Source organism: Rhipicephalus microplus, chromosome 3 (genome assembly GCF_043290135.1).
Source record: "Rhipicephalus microplus isolate Deutch F79 chromosome 3, USDA_Rmic, whole genome shotgun sequence".
NCBI lineage: Eukaryota > Metazoa > Arthropoda > Arachnida > Ixodida > Ixodidae > Rhipicephalus > Rhipicephalus microplus.
Genome location: NC_134702.1, coordinates 229923975 through 229945891, shown reverse-complemented (window position 1 = coordinate 229945891; position 21917 = coordinate 229923975). Strand labels below are relative to the sequence as shown.

The 21917-nt window shown below is 44.9% G+C and overlaps 1 protein-coding gene across 1 annotated transcript in view; it reads right to left on the bottom strand.

The window, feature by feature from the left end:
• LOC119167548 (lethal (3) 80Fj) overlaps window positions 1-21917 on the bottom strand; it is a 331845-nt gene that overhangs the window by 161022 nt on the left and 148906 nt on the right. Inside the window, exons 26-28 of the mRNA XM_037419055.2 lie at window positions 16565-16708; window positions 11464-11591; window positions 2081-2270 (exon numbers count right to left, since the gene is read on the bottom strand). Of these exons, the coding sequence (XP_037274952.2) occupies window positions 2081-2270; window positions 11464-11591; window positions 16565-16708 (462 nt within the window). The remainder of the gene's footprint in view (window positions 1-2080; window positions 2271-11463; window positions 11592-16564; window positions 16709-21917) is intronic.

Genomic DNA, 21917 nt, shown 5'->3' with positions numbered 1-21917 from the left:
TCTGTACCGCCCCCCTTACACAATGCCCCTCGAGGGCTCTGTAAAGTACTGTAAATAAATAAATAAAATAAATGAAAACTTGTACTTTTTTTTGTACGGTTGGCACCATGAACTGTAGTCGCTTTTGTGTTCTCAATGTGTTCCGTACTCTTCATGTGACTTTCAAGGGCAGACTTCACCATTGATGACATATCGAAGCTCTTCCCACATGGGAAAACTTCGCCTGATGCAAGCTTGATGTATCAGGTGCAATCCACTCCCTATAAGCAGCAATGCATAACCAAGACAGCTGGAATTCGAACTTGCCCGCCATCGTTCCACCATAAGCGACGCGACTGCCAATATCCACGCACACTTGCACAGTCTCCACAAAAAAGCCAGACTTAGCTCCATCATTGCTGCTCTAACCACGCAAGCGCTATCACAACTACAGTGTACTAGAAGAGTACACTGTACTACAACACTGTAACATATGGCTAGAGAAGCAGATTGAATTAGATGGTTTGTTGGCTAGAGAGCACATTGTTGCCAGGCACACAAAAAGATCCACTAGATTCAAGGACTTTTAAATGTTCAAGGACTTTCAAGAACCTCAAACAAATTTAAGGGTTTTGAAGGCCTTGAAAATGCCATATCAAAATTCAAAGGTTTTGAATGGTTTCAAGTACGGCTACGAGCGCTGCTAAAAAGCAGGGGCATGCAAATGATTGAAATTTTGAATATTTTTTTTAACAGTATTTGCTATTTGATTCAATTTTCACTGAAATTTTTACTATTTGAACTTCCTGAAGACGAATTCAGTCAAAGTCCAAATGAAAGAGACCCCTTCAGATTTTTTAAATAAGCATCACATTCTTGTAATGTGGAATATCTGGCTTTCAGACTTCGCTACGGTCAAATTTCTAGACTGAACAGATCTGATTTTTCAAATGCTTCACCTCATCACACTCCCATATATCAGCAAAGCTGCCTTTCACGCTCTGCTACGGTCACAAATGTATTGGCTCAAAAAAACGCTAGTTCTAACAAAGAGATAATAGATGTGGCAGAGGTGGCAGCTAAATCATCACTGCTTTAGACTTGAAATCGGGGCACAAAGCCTGAAAAGTAGGTTGCGAAAATTTTTAGCATCGAAAATTTTAAATGTTTTTGTATGTTGACATCTAAGCGGCAGATTTGCAACTGCTAACTCTAAGGGAGCACAACCTAGTCGGCCACATCATTTGGGTTTTCACAGAAGCAATTCAGTAGCATAAAATCATGTACTAATACATTCGGCCTTTGCATTGCCTTTTTCGATACAAGAACTGTGAAATACCACCCTGCCTGTGCTTCATAGACCTAACGAAAAGAAACGCTTTCATGTTGCCATATCTCATAAAAGTATGCTCAGTAATCCTCGCCAACTTATTTTTCTGCAACTTCGCTTCACACTATTAGAAAAATATTCGATTTGCACACACAATTCGATGTTAATTCTAACTTCGCAATGAAATATTTGCTACTCACACCAATCTAAAGAGTACATACAATGATAGAATTTGTCATTTTCGTTTTATTTTTTCTCTTCCTGGAGACAATAAGAAGCCACCCGTCGCATAGGAATCATGGTTGCATTGCAACTGAGTAATTGAGGTAACTCTGGGTGAGCTGACCACTTGAGTCAAGTAGCACAGTGAATATCTATTGTTCTTTTGTAGAAGCCTTATTTTTCAGGTTGTTACAGGTCCATAGTGAGAAAAAAAATATTTGCTCAACAACATTTGCTTCTTTCAAGTACACTCAAACTTCATTACAACAAAATACGCTATAAAGTTCTATTCGCAACACTATACCTACTGCAATATTATTTTTCATTTACTTCGTTATAATCCATACTTCGCTATATCCGAGTTTGTTATATAGAAATTCGAGTGTAACTTTAAAGCTATAATAAAACTTAAGCCATAGGAACTATTATATGTCATAATTAACTGCATATTCACTGAAGCCCAGGTGTTATGTGAGACAGTGAGAAGCTGTTCATGGGGTGGGAGTGGCACCTGCCTCCTGGAGAAACCTGTTGCGTTGCGGCACAAACCTGCAAGTGCTGGCGGTATGCGTCCATCAGCTGGAGCAACACATCGTGCAGGCAGTCGGGGAAGACCTGCAGTAGTGACTTGAGGGCCAGTGCGGCTGTGCTACGGGTCTCCGCCTGCGGGTGCATCACATCCGACAGCAGACGCGCACGCAGCGTTGGCTCGGGCTCCAGTTTCAGCTCGCGCCACAACCTGCATCACAAACAAAACACGTGTGACACTGGCGAATTACAGATTTGCAGAGGCTACTACAGATCCTCATAAATAGTATCTGCCCCTACTGTGTTGCAAGTAGTTCCAGCCAACTGTGTGGAATTCATGGGAAGAACAAAAGATTGGTATAAGATCTTCTGCTGCACAACAGATCGACAATGCGCTGCTTCCACTCTCATTAAGACTGCTTATTTAGCAGAAAGGTATTTCAAATGCTAAACTAACAGCAAGAAGTCCTGTCAAGATACTTTACTACTACAGCGGATGTCCGATTTCGCAGATGCCCGAAATTCCAGACATGCCCGATTTCCCAAACTCGTCATGGCACTGCCACCTTCCCGATAGAGTCAATGTACCATAGAATCTCAATGATACAAATTCGAAGGGAGCATGCAAAATATTCGTATTATCCCGAATTCAAATGAACCAATACAAGTTAAAGCTTACATTGAAGATGAACAAGAACTTTATTGGGGTTAACTACTTCTTGCTGCGAAAATGCCCAAGGTGTTCTTTTGAACTTTCCTGCCTGCACCACTTTTAAATAATTAAGTGCAGCGGTTTCCTCACTCATGCTGCTAGCGCTTGAAGTGCGGTCACACTTGACACGAAAGGGAGGGAAAGCAGCCAACTTATTGAAAATTCACTTGCTTCGCTGCTTAAGCACTCGGAAAAACGTGCCGCGAAGTTGACGACAAAAAAAAAATCAGTCATACGGGATAATTCAAGCGAAAAGGCCAGAGCGGCTGCAAAACCCCGTCCGCACCCATCGAAAACGTTCACATTCGTTCTGCCTACCGCCGCCGCTTTCGCCGCTTGGGAATTCATTCCATTTTGCCCATTTCCTGAGCATTATAATTCGTACTGAGTTCTCGTTATGCATTTAAAGCATTGAAAAGAACAGTTTCCATCTGTACAAACATTGTTTCGGGAGATACTCCAGCAGAAACGACACGAGCAGATGCACCGGCAGTGGATAGCTGGTAGTGCAAAAACGAGACACAATAGGGCATGCTGACTTGCTGCTGCTGCATTTTCTTCTACATCCAGTGTTCGCAGCGGTCGTAAGTCACACCAGGCTCTCGATAAATGCGTCTTTGTCATAACCACGAGCTTTGTCCTCCTGTGCAGGTAGTTCACGATTGCGCCAACGCAAGCCACCGCTGACACCTTTGCTGTCATGTTGAATTTGGGGCTCGTTGTTTACATCATGTGGTTTGAGAGCTTGTGCAGCCGGCGTAGCCAAAGCCGCGAAGCAAAAAAGCAATCGTGGCGAAATAATTGGTCTTGGGCCGATTTCTTCTCATCAACCTTGCAGCGTGGTGTTCCGACCACTTAGGCGGCGAAGTGAGAGGAATTCTTGCGAGTATTGTCGTGTGAATGGGCACAGTGTGAATGGACCTTCCTCTCACAGACAAGCCGCATTGTGCCGTTCGCGTGCCGTGGTCAATCGCCTCTTCGTATCATCCACGGTGGCTGGGAAAACCGTTGGTATAACACCTAATGACGGAATACTTTATATAATGAAGTTCATTCAAAGCAACCTTAAAATTCATATCATTGCGAAATTTGCATCAACCGTAATCATATCATCAAGATTCTATAGTAATAAAAAGTCCGAAAATTCAGATGCTTATAGCTTCAGCATCCAATTTTCCGGACTTTTTTACCTCTAACTACACACTCGAAGTCAATGCCGCCATTTTGATTGTTTTAGGGGCGAAGCTCCTTTTAGGGGCGAAGCTCCTTAGGGCGTGGGCTGTGCGTCCCCTGTAGCCTGTATGTAGCCACCTCTAGTTTAGTTCTTGCAGTGTTCACTAGATGGCGGTACCGTCCCCTGTATGTAGCCACCTCTAGTTTAGTTCTTGCAGTGTTCACTAGATGGCGGTACCGTCTCCTGTATGTAGCCACCTCTCGTTTAGTTCTTGTAGTGTTTACTAGATGGTGGTACTTGTAGCTGATGATGAAAAGATGCAAGATGTTATAAACTAGAAAGCGGTACTTGTAGTTGATGAAAGACGCGAGATCTTATAAAATAGGAATGATGTCACATATGACGCGTGTCGTGTCATTGGTTGAAGGCAATCGTTCGATTTAGTGCGGCGACGTACGCTAGGGGGAGCGATGTAATAAAATCGAGTGGGCAAAATGTACAGAGGATTCATGGTTTACCAGGTTTACCTCCGGAGCTTCGCCCACTCATCATCATTCACTTCGTGGATATGGCAGAATTTTTTTGTACCCTTGAACCCATCGTATTTGCATCGCATGCACGCGTTGCGGCTTCCGTACCCTTTAAAACACAATTGACGCCATAACGTTTTATACAACAATACCTAGAGAGAAATCTGGCACTGCGATCGTGTATCCCCATGAGAATTATGGGAAATACAGGCTTCAGCCCATCTCGCCAAAACTCGTTTATATCGACTGCAAAATGACGATGAAACAAAGCTGGCGCACCATCACGCTCCTCTGATTCAGCTTCACAAGAAAACGAAGGTTGCGCAGACGGCAGATCACTTGGACAGACGCATCTGTCGTCGCAGCAGACGAAATGTCAAGTGCTTCTCACTCAATACTGTGCGAATATTCAAAGTGCAAATATTCGAAAGTTTTTAATATTTGTCGAATATTGCATTTGTAATACTAGTATTCAATTCAATAACTACATATCCGAAAATTTTGAATATTCAAACTTGAATATTCCTCGAATATTTGATGTTCACGAATATTCGTTGACATGTGTCACTGTGAAGAACTTACGATTTTGCACATTTGTGATAAGAGCCTCAGTAGATCATGCAGTAATTAGCACCACTTCGACGTGTGTGGGGTGATGTTTGGATAGAAATTCACAAGAGCGTGATGACGGCTACCGACCAATGTGGCGGCACGTAATTGCAAAAAACCTACCAACCATAAACATTTCAATCTAAATCATGTTCTGCCTGCACAGCAGTACATGTGGCGTAGCGGTTCAAAGCATGCCGTCCACTGCCGCGCCGCTGTGCGCAGGACCACAAGTGCGTATCCCTCGTGGAAACGAAGGCAACTCGCCGCTGCCGCATTCGCTCGACATAATAGCCTTCACACCTTTGCTGGGTCCTGTGCTGCGAGCACGAAAAAAAGAAAGTCTGTTTCGACGCTAGGGCGAAGCAATGAATGCGACAGCAACAATTGAATAACTTTGAATGTAACACTGAGATCGGCTAGTAGATCGAAATGTGCAGCACGCTGCTCATAAATGACACACAAAAACAACACATACAGGACGAGAGCAAGCTAACAAAGTTTACAGCTCGACGCTTAACACGTTGTTTAAACAAAAACTACGCACAAAACGTAATCACGGGTACAGATATGAGAGCAAACTAACGAGTGTCCCAGTTGTTACTTCGCTATGTTTGAAAAGCGCGCTCTTTTCGCAAACGGTGCCTGCCCAGCGAGCGAAGTGACCTTTGTGGCCCTGGCAACTAACGCAATCGTTCCGGTGAAAGGCCAAGGCACACAATTCTCTCTAAACACGCGAACATAAGCACCTAACCCCCCCCCCCCCCCCCTCTTTAACGGGCCAAAGCACGCGCATTGACGAGCTGGGCGCCAAGAGCGGGCGTTTTTTTTTTATTTGTGTGTGTTCATATATATAGATACGTACAAACACGGTGCATGATGACGGCGACGGCGAAAACCAGCCGAGAATGTCCATATAAGTGCTATCGCAATAAATATATCTCTACGGGCAAATGCATGCATACATGTTACAGGGTGCGGCGATGATGGAGTGAGCTTAGTAAAGGATGCACTGCATGCAACTAGCTAGTGGCGCGCTCAACTTGACGTATGATGGCAAGGCATTTCATGTATGGCCACGCCAGTTTTCACTAATGGATCGCCGTACAAATGTACGTGCAGATGTCGAAGCTTGGCGAGCAATCCATCAGTTGTGCCGCTACTACAGCATGTATACTCTTTTCATAGTTCCGGAATGATCTCATGGTAGTGGATATGGTCAAGCGAATAAGCTGTAGTGTTTTTCCATGCAATGAAAAACATATAAAAGGCCATGAACTTTCGGTAATGTTACAATTGTGTCATCACATATAGTTCTCCGTAGCTAACAGCACTGCACGGAAGGTGACAGACGGATTAATGCATAGTTCCGCTGCATTCCTAACAGCGGCTTTAAAAATCCATCATACACACATCGCGCACGCGCGGCAACGTCTCCTGCAGTCAACCCTCTGTTACACCATTGCTACGATCTCACACTTTTGTTAACGTCAGTTTACTGTCATCGGCAGCCAGCGCACCGAAGGGGGTTACGATGTAGCAAAATAGTGCCCTCGCCGCCGGGAGTTGTGGCTCCATTAACAAAGAGGCATATTTAGGGTGCCTTTCTATCACACATCAGTAATCATATATCTAGCGCATCGACCTCGCACTATCGCTGCGCGCCCCATACACCTAGGTCACCATCGTGCTGCTATCAGTGCAGCACAGCATTCTTGATCGGAAAATGGCGAGCGCGCAGTCCTTGAGAAAGGCAACCAAAGCAAGCGAGACAACGAGTATTGCTATGTAGTTTAAAAGTGCTCCAAGTATCCCTAGTTCCCTTAGTGGCTTGACCCATTAGATTAGGGGAGAAAATGAATGAAAACTATAAAATCGGGGTCTTTCGAACCAAAATTGATAGTATGAGAACATGGATAAATTGTGACCACCTAGGCTGCTTTAATAATCGCTTAGACTTAAGTACACGGGTGTTAACTGTAACAGAATCAAACCAGTGGCCTCATGTTCACTAGTCATCGTGGCAGGTACGAAAGCTTTTCTTTTTTTCATTATAAGAAAAAAAGATACAAAAGGTTTGTTCAACACGTGGATTGAACTCAAGATATCACTGTCACAAGCTCAACTATTACAGTCTTACGCTATCTGGGAAGTACAGATGGTGACATTTTTTAGATTTTTGTGTGCAATAACTGACTATAATAACAATTGCACTGTTACCAACATAAATATATGATTGAGTGAAGGATTACTGGTAAAAAGCTTGCACCTCTATACTATTCCATATTTGATTCATATTCCCTTTGCATTAGAAAATTTTGATAATTGCACACCCCTAGTTATTTTCATTAAAAATAATGCACACTTTCATGGGCAAAACAAGAATGTTTGTTTTCAAGTGTTGTAAAAAATAATGCATTATATCTCGACGCCAAATCTGGAATGCCATGGCAGAGGAATGCATACCCAGGTGGTTAAATTCGTCCAGGTTTCACTTCCATATCATGGTCACGAGATTGCAACGAGATTTACGTACAAAAGAATGAAGCAAGTTTCACTTCAATATGACTGTTTTACACTCAGCAAACAAATGTCGTGCATCTCAAGAGCGTAATCCGTACAAAGCAGATCCGAAGCATGTATTTCCTATAATTCCCATTGAGGTACAAGCAACACTGAATAAATCAGCGTAGACACTAGCGCCGGATTTCTTTCTCGGTATAGCTGTATGAAACTGTATGATTAATGCAATCTAACGCATGCCAATCCGTTGCCAGTCAGAGCTTAGACAAATCTGTGGTTAATCATCACTGTGTTCGTTCACGTATTGTTGTCAGCTCTGCGGTAGCTAGTGTGCTGCTGTGTGCTATCTTCAGCGTTTACGTTTCCCAATCTTCAGCCACTGAGCTTCTAGCTGTTCGGCACTGCGCCTTTCGTCAAGTGAATTCGTTGAGACATCTGTCTCCCCTGAGTGGACAGTGTGTGTGACGAACTTCCACCCACAAGCGTTGCCTTCGACGATCTGCACACTGCTGCCGATTTGATTCCCGCCGGGCTAAGCTTTGAGGGCTTCACCGACGCTGACGAGAACCTTCAGCTGTGTGCGGAATTGAACAATGACAAAATCATTCAAGGTACATAGGATTCCAACAACTCTGACTACATGCCCAGAGTGGACACGAGCACTGACAGTGCCTCTTTTATACTTTATTTTTAAAAAGGAGGTACCGACACTGTCACCAGTGTACAGCGACACCATTACCTTAGCTAAAATTGAGGCAGACATATTCGCGAGCAAGTGGAATGCTCTGCCAAAGAAAACAATTTGGGCCAAGGTGCTGACCATTGAGATGACGACAGCCACGTTAGATTTTCTCTTTTTTCTTTCAATAAAGGCCTCTTTACGAGCCACCAAAATGACGCATTCTTTGGATTGCAATGAGAATCTGTATTTTTGCCGTGACTTTCCCCATCCACGAAACCTATAAAGAAAGGTGCCCTTTTACGTGGATTTGTTTTTACAGAGTGCCCAATTTTCCAGACATTTTCGTGGTCCCTTGAGAGTCCGGGAAATTGGATACCCACTGTAATTGCTTTCCAAGTGTCAGCTATGGTGGACCTAATTTATTAAACAGTTATGACCCTGCAGGTGCTCGAAAACGTTTTCCTGGTGCTCCGGCATTAGTAAACGGCTAAACGCACCAAGCAACTATGCTGCACGATTTTTCTTCACACATAGGCATGAAATAAAATTCTCTGTGTTTCATCACTTTACTTCTTTTTCATTTTTCTTCCTTTTTAGCCCTCGCATTTCCCAGCTCTTACGTTTATTTGTTATGGTCCTTTGAAAATGTTATTACTGGAGTTCCATTGTAGTAGGGGCTTGGCAGGCAGGTGTTGTTGAATGTTTGGTACCTGGTAGAAGATTAAAGGGGAATGAGTGTCTTAAAATACCACAACATTGTAAAAAAATGCTGACTTGCAAAAATTGCAATTTGAGGTATTTATAGTCAAAAGTATGTTTTGGAAAAATTTTAGATTATGGCAAAGTACCATTTCTTTTTGTCAACAGCTTAATATATTAAATTTTATTTGTTTTTAAAACTGAAAACATCACTTTCTTGACATTGTTATTCTTGTGAAGTGAATCTGCCTTACAGAAGTTTTGAGCCAGTTTCCACGAAGATATCTAAACGAACTTGGTACCATTCTTTTCCGCAGCACTTGAGCTAGAAACTAAAGCTTTTCTTTTTCTCTTAAACTTGATAGACTCTTAATTATATGATAAATACCAGCTAATTACTGGAAGCTCATTTTTCCCTTTCAAGTTTAAAAATTATTTCTCACCGAAGAAATAGCTGTTCTCAGATCTAGTTTGCATTAGTGCGGGATGAACCTTTTAGAGTAAACGGGTAGTTTCGAAAACTGACTTTTTTTATATCAAGTTACCATAAGGACTTGTAAGAAAATAATTATGTGAAAATCTGTCATTACTTTTTTTCTAAATGAGATATTTAAAAACTGTTTCCAGATTTGAAATCTCTATTCAATGGTACGCATACATGGTAATTTTCATTACAGTACGATGATAAATTTTAAAAACTTTCTGTAGGACCCTCGTCACCCCTTTAGAAATTTCGGCATGAGCATGCGCTTACAATGTGACATGCCCTGACTACAGCTCTGCCCATTCGTGCAGTCAAAACCTGAAATAACAAAATCATGTAATAATGATATTCTCGCAGCAAAATACTTTCCTGTTCCTGGATAATGCACACAGAAATTTTTGAACAATGCAATGTTGCCAAACTGCAATCTCACAACAACAACAAACAAATTGTTCTGTCCCTTGCCCCTTTAATTTCCACTGCTTCAAGGTCAGCCTACTGCAAGAGGTACTCAAACACTTATTCTTCTTGCTTTTGGTCTAGTAAGGTACCCCTACATTGAACTTGCATGAGGATTACCATATTTAAGATGAAAAAACAGTGCAAAAATATAGACAAAGACTGAAGCGATGAATTTTTCAGTCCCTGTCTGTATTTTTGTGCACTTTTTACATCCCAAGCATGAACCCCAACAAGCCCAACTTTTGCTTCTATTACCAACTTTGCTTACAAAATCAGCCCAACGGTAGAAAAGTAACGCACACCACACGTCACTGCCACCATGTTGTTTGTGTGAACTGCTTCTTTTTTTTTTTTTTTTTCATGCACAGCAGCACTGCTGTTCACATTTGCGCCATGGCCCTCAGCTGTTTGCTATTCTCGAGCTGCCATGCGATTTCGCTAGCGTACGCCGTCCCTCTAGGTAACGGAAGAATGGGTTGGGGAGACTTTAGCGGGAATCTGTGGCAATCCCACAGCAACAGAGGAACAGTGGGTGCCATCACCACATCAGTGAATCGCATCACTGGCTCAGTTCCGTCCACAGCTCTGCGTTTGCTCCGCAGTGTTCTGCTACGTGACATAATCACCCCACCAGCGAAGCCAGCCATGCATTTTGAGAGATGCCTCGAGCACTCGACCATAAATTTATTTTTTTTTTTTTTCTCTTTCTGGTCTCAATAATGCCCCAACAAGACTGCGATATTCACTATGCAGATTTTTCAACAGTGGCGGTTATCACAAAAGTAGGATCTTTTTCTCTATTTTAGCATTTGAAAGCTTTTTTTATTTTTTGCATTGGGAAAAACTAAAAAAATCCGCCATATCCACGAAGTGAATGATGATGAGTGAGCGAAGCTCCGGAGGTAAACCTGGTAAACCATGAATCCTCTGTACATTTTGCCCACTCGATTTTATTACATCGCTCCCCCTAGCGTACGTCGCCGCACTAAATCGAACGATTGCCTTCAACCAATGACACGCGCCATATGTGACATCATTCCTATTTTATAAGATCTCGCGTCTTTCATCAACTACAAGTACCGCTTTCTAGTTTATAACATCTTGCATCTTTTCATCATCAGCTACAAGTACCACCATCTAGTAAACACTACAAGAACTAAACGAGAGGTGGCTACATACAGGAGACGGTACCGCCATCTAGTGAACACTGCAAGAACTAAACTAGAGGTGGCTACATACAGGGGACGGTACCGCCATCTAGTGAACACTGCAAGAACTAAACTAGAGGTGGCTACATACAGGCTACAGGGGACGCACAGCCCACGCCCTAAGGAGCTTCGCCCCTAAAAAAAGAACCTTTTCTATACCAGTTCGGCATAAGCGAGAATTTGTCTCATCTGAGATTGTTGCCCAGAAGTTCAATGTATAGGTGATTGCCATTTATTTTAAGCTGGCGGAGCCCTGGAATTGCAATTCAAACACTCCGATAGCAGGATAAGACTAGAAGACGGCTGGAAAAAACAGCATACTTTTCAGCCAGGATCTTGATTTCCTCCTTGGAATCGAATCGTGCCACCCACAATCGAGCTGCCAGCTCAAGGTTGCTCTCGGGGTCAGCCTCGCGAGTTGGCACCACCAGCTGAAGCATCAGCAGGCACTGGGCACACATGTGAGCGACCATTAGAAGAGCTAGAAGATTGCTCAATCTCAGGGCTACAAGTATCCAAAACACTTGATATGGACTCTTGCATCAACCACACACACACCCTGGCCATAACCCTCCATAAAAAAAAATTTACTTGACACATTAATGAATGACATGTTCAATAGTGCGATAGCTAAGCTCTCTGAACAAATGACACAAATGCTCACCGCGCACACGGCGCGCATAGAAAACATTGAAGCGCGACTCCCGACATCTGCGGGCAGACCGATTAGAACGGTGAGTAAGCCCTACGCTAGACAGCAACAGAGTCAGCAGCAGCAGAACGCGCTGCCAGACGCCGAGCCGCAGATTCAGCCGCACCCCAGTCGCCTCGACGGCGATGGGCTAAATTAAACACAAGCATCACCATGGCTAGACACGCGCACACTCACACTAATACTCACAAACAACAGTACACGATCTGGCAGTGGAACTGCCGGGGATATAGGAGGAAGCGGGGAAATCTCGAGCAATTTATTCGAAGCCGTGAGACGAAACCGGACATTAACCTTTTGCAGGAAACAAATTATCCGGCAAAACTAGCTGGTTACAAAGCCATAAATGCGGCCGCGGCGGAAAACAGGCGGAAAGAAAAACGTGCTACACAGCGCTCGGCGCGTGGTGGGGCGCCGGGGGCGGCCGCGGGTCACCGAGGGCGGGGCGATCTGCTCTCGTCGTCGGCGCGACCGCGGTCGCTGCCGTCGCCCCCGCCGCGTCCGACGCCGGTCGCCGCCGTGCTAGTTAGACGTAACATCACGGTGGCGCAGCGCGAACTTGAGTGCGTAAGGATACCACATGTTTTTGTGGAATTAATTCCTAAGCGCGGCCGAGGCCTGTTTGTACTTAACGTCTACAGTAAACCCACGCTACAGCACCGATTTGGGGAGATGCTCCAGAGAGCAAGCACGGCCGCCAACGGCGCACCTCTGCTAGTTGCGGGTGATTTTAATGCGCCCCATGGGGCCTGGGGATACACGCGTGAAACGCTCAAGGGCAAACACCTTTGGGAAGACTCGCAAGACCAACGGCTTGAACTGATCGCGAACCCCGCCGATCCGACGCGCCGGGGTAACAGCGTGAGCGCAGACACGCTACCGGACCTCGCGTTCGTGTCGAATGTCACAGCGGCGTCTTGGCAAAACACGCAGGAGGACTTAGGGAGTGACCACTCTCTGATAGAGATTACGGTAGACACGGGCCCGAGCGTTCGTAGAACATACTCTGAAAGCACAGGCCGTAAACTCAAATTAGTGCAGTGGGACGCGTTCCGCAAAAAGAGAGCAGAAGGCGGGCGAAGCGACGAGCCGATCACGGATATAGACGAGTGGACCGCGACGCTAAATCGGGACGTAGACGCGGTAACGTGCCACATCCCGCCCGAAGCGAAGCTCGAAGTAATCGACAGCAGGCTCCTACACATGTGGGAAGCAAAGCACGCCCTACTCAAGAGGTGGAAACGCCAAAGACATAACCGGGCGTTGAGGAAACGCATAGCGCGGTTAGACGGAGAAATTGAGGAACATGCGTTCCAAGTCTGTAGGTCACAATGGGAAGACCTGTGCAACGGCCTCGAGCGACAGATGCGCGGGGCGAGTGCTTGGCGCCTTTTCCGGCACCTATTGGATCCGGAAGATACTCGTGCCGCTCAAGGCCATAAAACTCGGAGACTTGTGAACGATCATAAAGGCGATGACCTGCACGGTGCAATACGTTACCGTTACTTTAAGTCGGCAGAGAGCGTCCAACACCCAGATTATGACGGCGTTGCTAATGAGCAACTAGACGCCGAATTTAGCGAAGCGGAAATTCGGGCAGTCCTTTTTGAACTAAACACCCGATCGGCACCCGGCCTGGACCGGGTTTCGAACAAGGCTCTCCGCAACTTAGATGACGAGTCAATCTCCCGATTTGTGACTTATATCAACGAGTGCTGGCAACGCGGTTCCCTTCCTGAAGCGTGGAAAAGAGCTCGAGTTATCATGATTCCTAAACCGGGCAAGCAGGTTGCGCTTGATAATCTAAGGCCAATTTCGCTCACGTCTTGTGTAGGAAAAGTTCTGGAGCACGCAGTCCTCAAACGCGTGACTGACTTTCTCGAAGTCCGCGATGTATTTCCGCACACCATGCTAGGATTCCGCCGCAATCTCTCTGCACAAGACGCGTTGCTTCAGCTGAAGCACCACATTGTTGATGACATTACCAGCTCAACCAAGGCGATCCTTGGCCTAGATATTAAAAAGGCCTTCGACAGCGTTAAACACGAAGCAATTTTAAACACAGTTCAAACATTAGGACTAGGACAAAAAACATATAATTACATACGTGACTTCCTTGCCGGCAGACGCGTACGCGTCGTCGTTGGAGATGTGGAACTGCAAGAATTTGAGATGGGCTCGAGGGGCACGCCACATGGCTCCGTAATTTCGCCATTACTCTTTAATTTAGTTCTATTGGGGCTACCCGAGAAATTATTAGGCATACAAGGATTGTATCCCAGTATCTACGCGGATGACATCACCCTCTGGGTTCCCGGCGGAGGTTGTGATGGTCACATCGAGCGTACGCTTCAGGCAGGTGTAGACGAAGTTCAGGAGTACTTGCGAGGAACGGGCCTCGAATGCTCGGCAACCAAGTCGGAACTTCTAATCTACAAACCTACAAGTAGAGGTCGCAAAACCCCGCGCGACGAGGAAAGGGAGTGCTACAAAATAAGCGTTCTATTGGCAGATGGCACTCCCATTCCACACGTAGACAAAATTAGAATTCTGGGGTTACACCTGCAGGCAAACGGCCATAATGGTGAGACGGTGCGAAGACTACGTCGTTCGGTAGACGACACGATCCGACTCCTACGTCGTATCACGAACAGACGTACTGGTATGCGCGAACACTGCGCGATCCGTCTAGTGCAGGCGTACGCAATAAGCCGTATAACATACGTTGCCCCCTACCTCAAATTGCTATGCTCAGAAAAAAACAAGATCGAATGTATAATACGAAAGGCTTTCAAGAGAGCAATTGGAGTTCCACTGAATGCGAGCACTGAAAAGTTACTAGAACTTGGACTGCACAACTCACTCGACGAGTTAATTGAGGCCCATGTCGTTTCGCAAAACGAACGCTTGTTGGGGTCTAAGACGGGTCGACACATCCTCGAGTCACTTGGCATCCGGTACCACACTCAGCAGGGAGAAAAAGCGGATGTTCCTGCCTCGGTTCGCGACCACCTAATTGTTCCGCCGCTTCCTAAGAATATGCACCCGACGCACCACGTCGGGCGCCGTAACCAGCGAGCTAGTGACCTTCAAAAGAAGTACGGCACTAGCGACGAAGTTGTGTACGTAGATGCCGCGAGATATGGTGACGGGAGACACGCACACGCCGCTGCGGTCGTTGACCGTACGGGCAAATGCCTCGCGAGCGCCACGGTGACCACGGGACATACGGAGGCGGCCGAAGAAGCCGCGATAGCCCTAGCAATCGCCACGGTGCCGAACGCTACGATCGTAATCAGCGACTCGCAGGCAGCAATCCGCGGCTTCGCGCGCGGCCGCGTCTCGCGGGAAGCGGCCCGCATCCTTAAGAGGTGCGGTGATGGTGACTCAGCGTCGCGATCGCCACAACAAAATTTAACAGTCTTCCTCCTTTGGACCCCGGCACACACCGATGTCCCGCTTCCGGGCAACGAGGCGGCCCACGCCGCGGCTCGAGGTCTCACTCGCCGAGCCGCGGCACATTCCGTGGCCGCCGCCTCCGCTCCCGAGAACGGGGCTTCTGATCTGCCGGATCGAGACACCTTGACAGACACGCAGCGACAACACAGACCACAATGGTCGTGGGGTGATCGTCTCATCACGTTCCGAGATATTACGCAACACTACAGACTGGAAAGGCGAAAGTTCCCGCCACCGCATGACAAATTAAACAGACACGATGCCGTAAGCTATCGCTTACTACAAACCCACTCTTACCCCAGCCCGGTCGTCTTACGCCACTGCTACCCGCACTTACACATTACCGATCTATGTAAAGCATGCGGGCACAGAGCAACGCTGCGCCACATGCTCTGGGAATGCGCCGATAACAATGGTCGAGAAACGGCCGCCGTTCGCGATGCACCTATGGCGGCTGCCAATACCAGGCAACAGGAAGCCTCGAGCTCACTCGTTCCCGCCGCCGTCCCGTCTGCGGGTGCCGCGGGGGACCTTCTCCGTCGGCGACGACGCCGCTGGGAGGCGGCGCTCAGAAGCTCGGAGCTCAACGACCAGCTCTGGGCTGTCCGGCAGGCCGAAGATGCCGCCCGAGTTCAGGAACTCAGCGCCGCCATCTGAGGCCACCAAGACCAAGCTGCCGGCCAAGTTCTAATAAAGTTTCCTCTCTCTCTTGACACATTAACTGTGCAACACTTTGAAAAGCAGGACGCTAGGTGGATTGCATCCCAGGAACAATTTAGAATGTTGACAGTGAGTTGTTGCTTGCCCGACCTTATACACTCGAGCCTCAATATAACGAGCATGGTTATAATGAAATATTTTATAACAAAGAAAAGAAAAAATAGTCTTGCAATTGATAGTGTTTGCAAAATTCTTTATAACAAATTTTTGGATATAACAAACTTAATTTTGTTCAAGATGCAGCTTTGCTATAATGAAATATAAAGATATATGTACTTTCCAACAGAGCTGTTGTGCCAGGTGCAATAACCACAGCAATTAAACAATTCAATACTATGTTATGTAAAAAATGGCCATTGTCTGAATTACCAAAATGTTGCCAAGGTTTCTGACAACAGTGACAGCATTTCCAACCCCAATGGCCCAATGAGACGCACTCTGCCAAATGAGCAGTCGGGACTTGCAAATGCCACCCACAAAAGCCCAAGTTTAAAACCCTTGATGCAAGGATAACCCATCCAGCTGGCTTACCTGCAGAGCGGTTTCTCGCACTACAAGTTCAGGCGAGTACAGGGCACCAAGCAGAACCTTGACCTCGGCAACGTCAGCGCGACTGCAGTTCTCAAGGCCGCTGATCGAGAAGCACACGTCGACTGCCACTTTCTGTGCCAGACGCTGTGGACAAGAGGAGATTTGGTTGTACAGCAACATTTTTTCACAAGAGGACCTGCTGCAAGAGACACTAAGTGATAAGATTGGACAATGACGGGGCCAAAGAAATCTAAGTGGAACAATAAATATTCAGAACAAGGCTGTAACAACCAAAATAGAATTCGGGGTGATTTTTGGAGCAGCAAAATGTTACTTTTGGAGCCTTAATATGCAAAGCTGGAGCAGATTACGAAAAAAAAAATACATCCATTTTTTATCATGAAGGACCAAATCTGGAGCAGTATATTTAGAAAAAAAAATTGTATAAATCATTTCACATCACCTAAATTGCACAGAGAAATTATTAACACTGTTAATTTAATAAAGTTATCATTTCAAACCACTCACTTGAGCAAACAATGATCGACCATATTACCATTAGCCACTCCTGAAAAATCTTTTGATGGAGTCTACGAATAAAAATGTGCATCAGCCGAGCTGGCAACTTTGAAATTCAGGAGACTCGAGAAACTGAGTAGGGGTGGCAGAAAAACAAAAAAAGTCTGGCAGAAAAGGGCAACAGAAATGTCCCACACTTCTCCAAATGATTTCCAGTATTTTATACATTAGCCAGCGGTCATATTAGCACGCAGAATTATGCAGCGTATACACATTTGAGTAATTGAAAATAAATGTGCAGGGTCCCATGACTAGTGCTAACAGCCCCTTCCAAGTCATACGACGCTTTTTCTCGGGGCATTGGTACACTGTGGCGAAGGTGGCGTAAGCAGTGTTCTGCACGATTTAGAACAAGGCTAAAAAAATTTTAAACACCGATACCCCCTCCCTCCCCCACCCTTTTTTTTGTCCCGACAGGGTTAGGTTTAGGGGCCAACTTCTAGGCTCGCTTGCAAGGTGCATATTATCACCCTACTGTTCAAATTCCTACTGTTCATACTGTTCATATCCCTACTGTTCAAATTCGATTGTTCGCTGACGATTGTGTTTTGTTTCGGGAAGTCACATGTACTAATGATCAGAACGAACTCGAGAAAAACATTGAAAATGTGCCGGAGTGGTGTGTAGAATGGGGAATGGAATTAAATTTGGAAAAAAGTGTATATCTCTGTGTAACGAGAAAGAAAAACCCTAGTGAACACGTGTATAAATTAGGATCGTCTTCTCTCGCACAGGTTGACAGTTATAAGTACCTCGGCGTTACGCTAACAAACAACTTATCATGGAACATGCACATAGATAATATTTGCTCGTCTGCCTTTCGGAAATTATGCTTCCTAAGATATAAGCTCAGAAATTCCCCTCCAAACGTAAAGCTTCTTAGTTATTTCACTTTCGTTAGGCCGAAGCTGGAGTATGCGAGTATCGTGTGGGACCCCCTACTAAACAAAACGTTAAAAAACTTGAAAGGATTCAGCGGAAGGCCATTCGGTTTGTTTACTCTAGGTTTTTGCGAACGGACTCTCCCACAGACCTAATGCTAGCTAATAATATTCCTTCCCTTCAGGATCGTAGAAAGAAGTCCCGCCTTGATTTTCTGTGTCTTTTATATAATCGCAAACTTTCCTTTGATCCAACCCCTTTTCTTTCTCCATTAAACACAAGACCGACAAGACATCGCCAACCAAATGCACTAACTCCGTACTTCGCGAGAACGGACACGTTCAAATTTTCATTTTTTCTACGCACCATTTCAGACTGGAACCAGACAATCGAATGTAGTACTTGCGATACTGAGTAACTGTGCACTTGTATTTCTCTTTGTGTATTGTATTTGAGTATTCTCTTTGAGTGTATTGTATTTCTCTTTGCATTACACCATGCCCTCCTGCTTGGACCAAAGTGTGGTCCGCAGTATGTATTAAATAAATGTATTAAATCACCAGATGTCTATCGCCGGGAAAACGCAGCTAACACAACTTCAACAAAAAAAAATGTTTTACGTGCCGTTGCTAGGCGACCAATGAAGAAAACCGGCAACCCTGGCATTGCCAGCATGTCAACTCGTGCACCGAAAACGCGGCATGCTCTTCCAGCTCTAGTTGCTAGCATGCCATAGCCACCTTTGTCTGACTAGGAAGTTCATATTTCTCGCAAAGTATTGGCCGCTACAGCATCGCATGTTTGTTTTGAAGATACGTCGTCTCGCCGATAGGCATTTCCTACAGTCAACGAACCGATGGACGCGAGGCGTTCGGACCATTGCAACTTTCATGTTTTGGCGCAGCTCCGCACAAAAATGGAGAATTTTATCAAATTGGTGCAATTGGCGCAGCTGTTGCACACCTGTCAAAAGTTCTTCTATCAACTTATTAAATGCGAATTCATTTGTTTTTTTTTTAGTCGGGCTATGTCAGGCATCTATTGTTGTACGCGGCACCACTCTCACTCTGCCAAGCCGCGGTGGTCTAGTGGCTAAGGTACTCAGCTGCTGACCCGCAGGTCGCGGGTTCGAATCCCGGCTGCGGCGGCTGCATTTCCGATGGAGGCGGAAATGTTGTAGGCCCGTGTACTCATATTTGGGTGCACGTTAAAGAACCCCAGGTGGTCAAAATTTCCGGAGCCCTCCACTACGGCGTCTCATAATCATATGGTGGTTTTGGGACGTTAAACCCCACATATCAATCAATCATTCAATCCACTCTCACTCTCTGCTCATACTCTCTCTCATAGCAACAGCTGGGGGTGCACACGCTTATCCTCGCCCCTAGCAACCAGAGCATGTGGTGCGAGAGTGTAGGAGAGGGTAGGTGCAATGTTTCATCGCTCGTTCTCTAGCTGTTCGCTCAATCTCTTCCCTGCACCCCTCTCCTGTTTACTCGCGCCTCACTCTCGACCGTTCTCTGGCTGGACACCTTTCATGAATATCTGGATATGTGTGCTCGAGATGCCGCTGTGAAACATCAGAACGCCGTTTGTTTTGTTCACTTCATAGTATGTTTAAACAGTGCACACTAGCTACTAGAGCTGGAAATGCATACCGCATTTCTCGCAACAGAAAAACGCCACATGCGGCGAACAGCGCTATTGGCTGCACGGTGTAAAAAAAAAAAGAATATATTCTTATAACGTTGGGTTCTCACATGCTAAACGCCGTTATGGACGCTAAGCAATGCATTCACATTTCCTCGACATTCCCTTCGGGGAGGTGGGGACATTTTCTGTTACAAAACCAGCTTTTAAAGATGCGCCACTTTTCTTTTTTATTAGGGCCACTTGACAACCACTATTTATTTATTTTATTTATTTAAGACATACTGCCTGCCCATTGAAGGGCCCAAGCAGGAGGGGCATCACGAGAAAAACAAAATTTAGGCACAATACACATGATACACTGATTAAAATAGTTTGAACAAATACAGGAATGCATCAAAGTTACAAAAATCCGCAATACACGTGGTACACTGTTGGAAATATATTGTACACATACACAAGAGTACATCGAAGATGCAAAACAAAGCAATCAGAATTCCAAATGTTCAAAGGAGTGAATATTGGTCACAGCCGATTCAGTTAGTTTATTCCAATCTGTAATAGTACGCGGAAAAAAGGAAAACTTAAAAATATTAGTTCGAGCGCTGTACGGAGTCAGAGATTCGAGGTGTCTATGCCGTGTTTGTCGGGAAGTGAGTGGCTGAAGGAATTCATCGGGTTTAAGTGAAAGTTTGTTATTTTTAAGCAAGAATAGAAATTTTAACCTTTGAATTTGACGGCGTGATTGAAGTGTTGGAATGCCATGCTCTTCCATTAATCCTGTCGGCGAGTCACTGGGATGATAGCTTGAAAAAATAAATCGAACGGATTTACGCTGTATCATTTCAAGAGCATTAATATTACTTTTTGTGTGAGGATCCCAGACAGTGCAGGCGTATTCCAGTCGCGGTCTAATTATGGATGTATAGGCGAGTAGCTTAACGTTTGTTGGGGCCTTTTTAAGCTTATGTCTAAGGAAGCAAAGTTTTCGGAATGAAGCTGCACATGTGTTTGTTACGTGTTTGTTCCAGCTCAAGTTATTTGTTATAGTGATGCCAAGATATTCCGATACTTGTTCTAACGGTTGTGACGGAAGATTGTAAGGGAAGGACAGCTTATTCTTTTTGTTAGTTATGTTCATAAAAACGAATTTTTTGGCATTGAGCTTCATTCCCCATTTTTCACACCACGCCTGAACATAATTGAGGTTTGTGTTTAGCATTTGTTGGTCTTCAGGGCATGTTATTTTGTTGTATAGAATACAGTCATCGGCAAATAATTAAATTTCATGGGATCACTAATAAGGGATACAAGATTGTTAATATAAATTAGAAATAATAATGGGCCTAATACGCTGCCTTGTGGAACACCCGAAAGAACAGGAAGCCGAGTAGAGGAATGATCATCGATGCAAACATATTGGAAGCGGTTCGACAAGTAGGAAGAGATCCAATTGGTTACAAAAGCTGGAAGACCTATCACTTTTAACTTGTGCATTAAATGAACATGGGAAACTAAATCAAAGGCTTTTTGGAAGTCTAGAAAAATAACATCAACTTGACCAGTTTTATCAAGAATGCTAGCAAAGTCATGAACAATAGAAGTGAGTTGCGTGACCGTGGAAAATCCTTTTCTGAAGCCGTGTTGACAGTCAGATAATAAGTTGTTTCTGTTTAAAAAATTTATAATGTAGTCGGCTACAATGTGTTCTAGAAGTTTACAACAAGAAGTCAGAGAGATTGGACGGTAATTAGTAAACAGCGTCTCGTCGCCTTTTTTAAATACTGGAACTATGCGGGCTAATTTCCAATTCTCACGTACAACACCAGACAAAAGAGATGCTCGAAAAATGATTACTAAAAATTGGGATATGATTTCAGCATAGCGGCGCAAAAAAATATTCGGAATGCCATCAGGACCGGTTGACGCTTTCGTTTTGCGGTTCAACAACATAGAAAATGCGCCAGGCTGTGAGACAATATCAGCTTCGCTTGCGGAAGATAATACGGAGCAAGGCATTGGATCATCATATTTAAGAAAAATGCTATGAAAATACTTATTGAAGTTTTCAGCAATGCTATGCTTATCAGTGATGGCGATACCCTCATGTAGCATTAGTTGAATTGTTTTTTTCTTTTTGCGCAGGAAAGTCCAAAATTTATGCCGAGCGGAGCGAATAAAGTCTGGCAGGGTCTGTTCAAAATAACGTCGCCTTGAGCACACCACGGCATCTTTAAGGTTA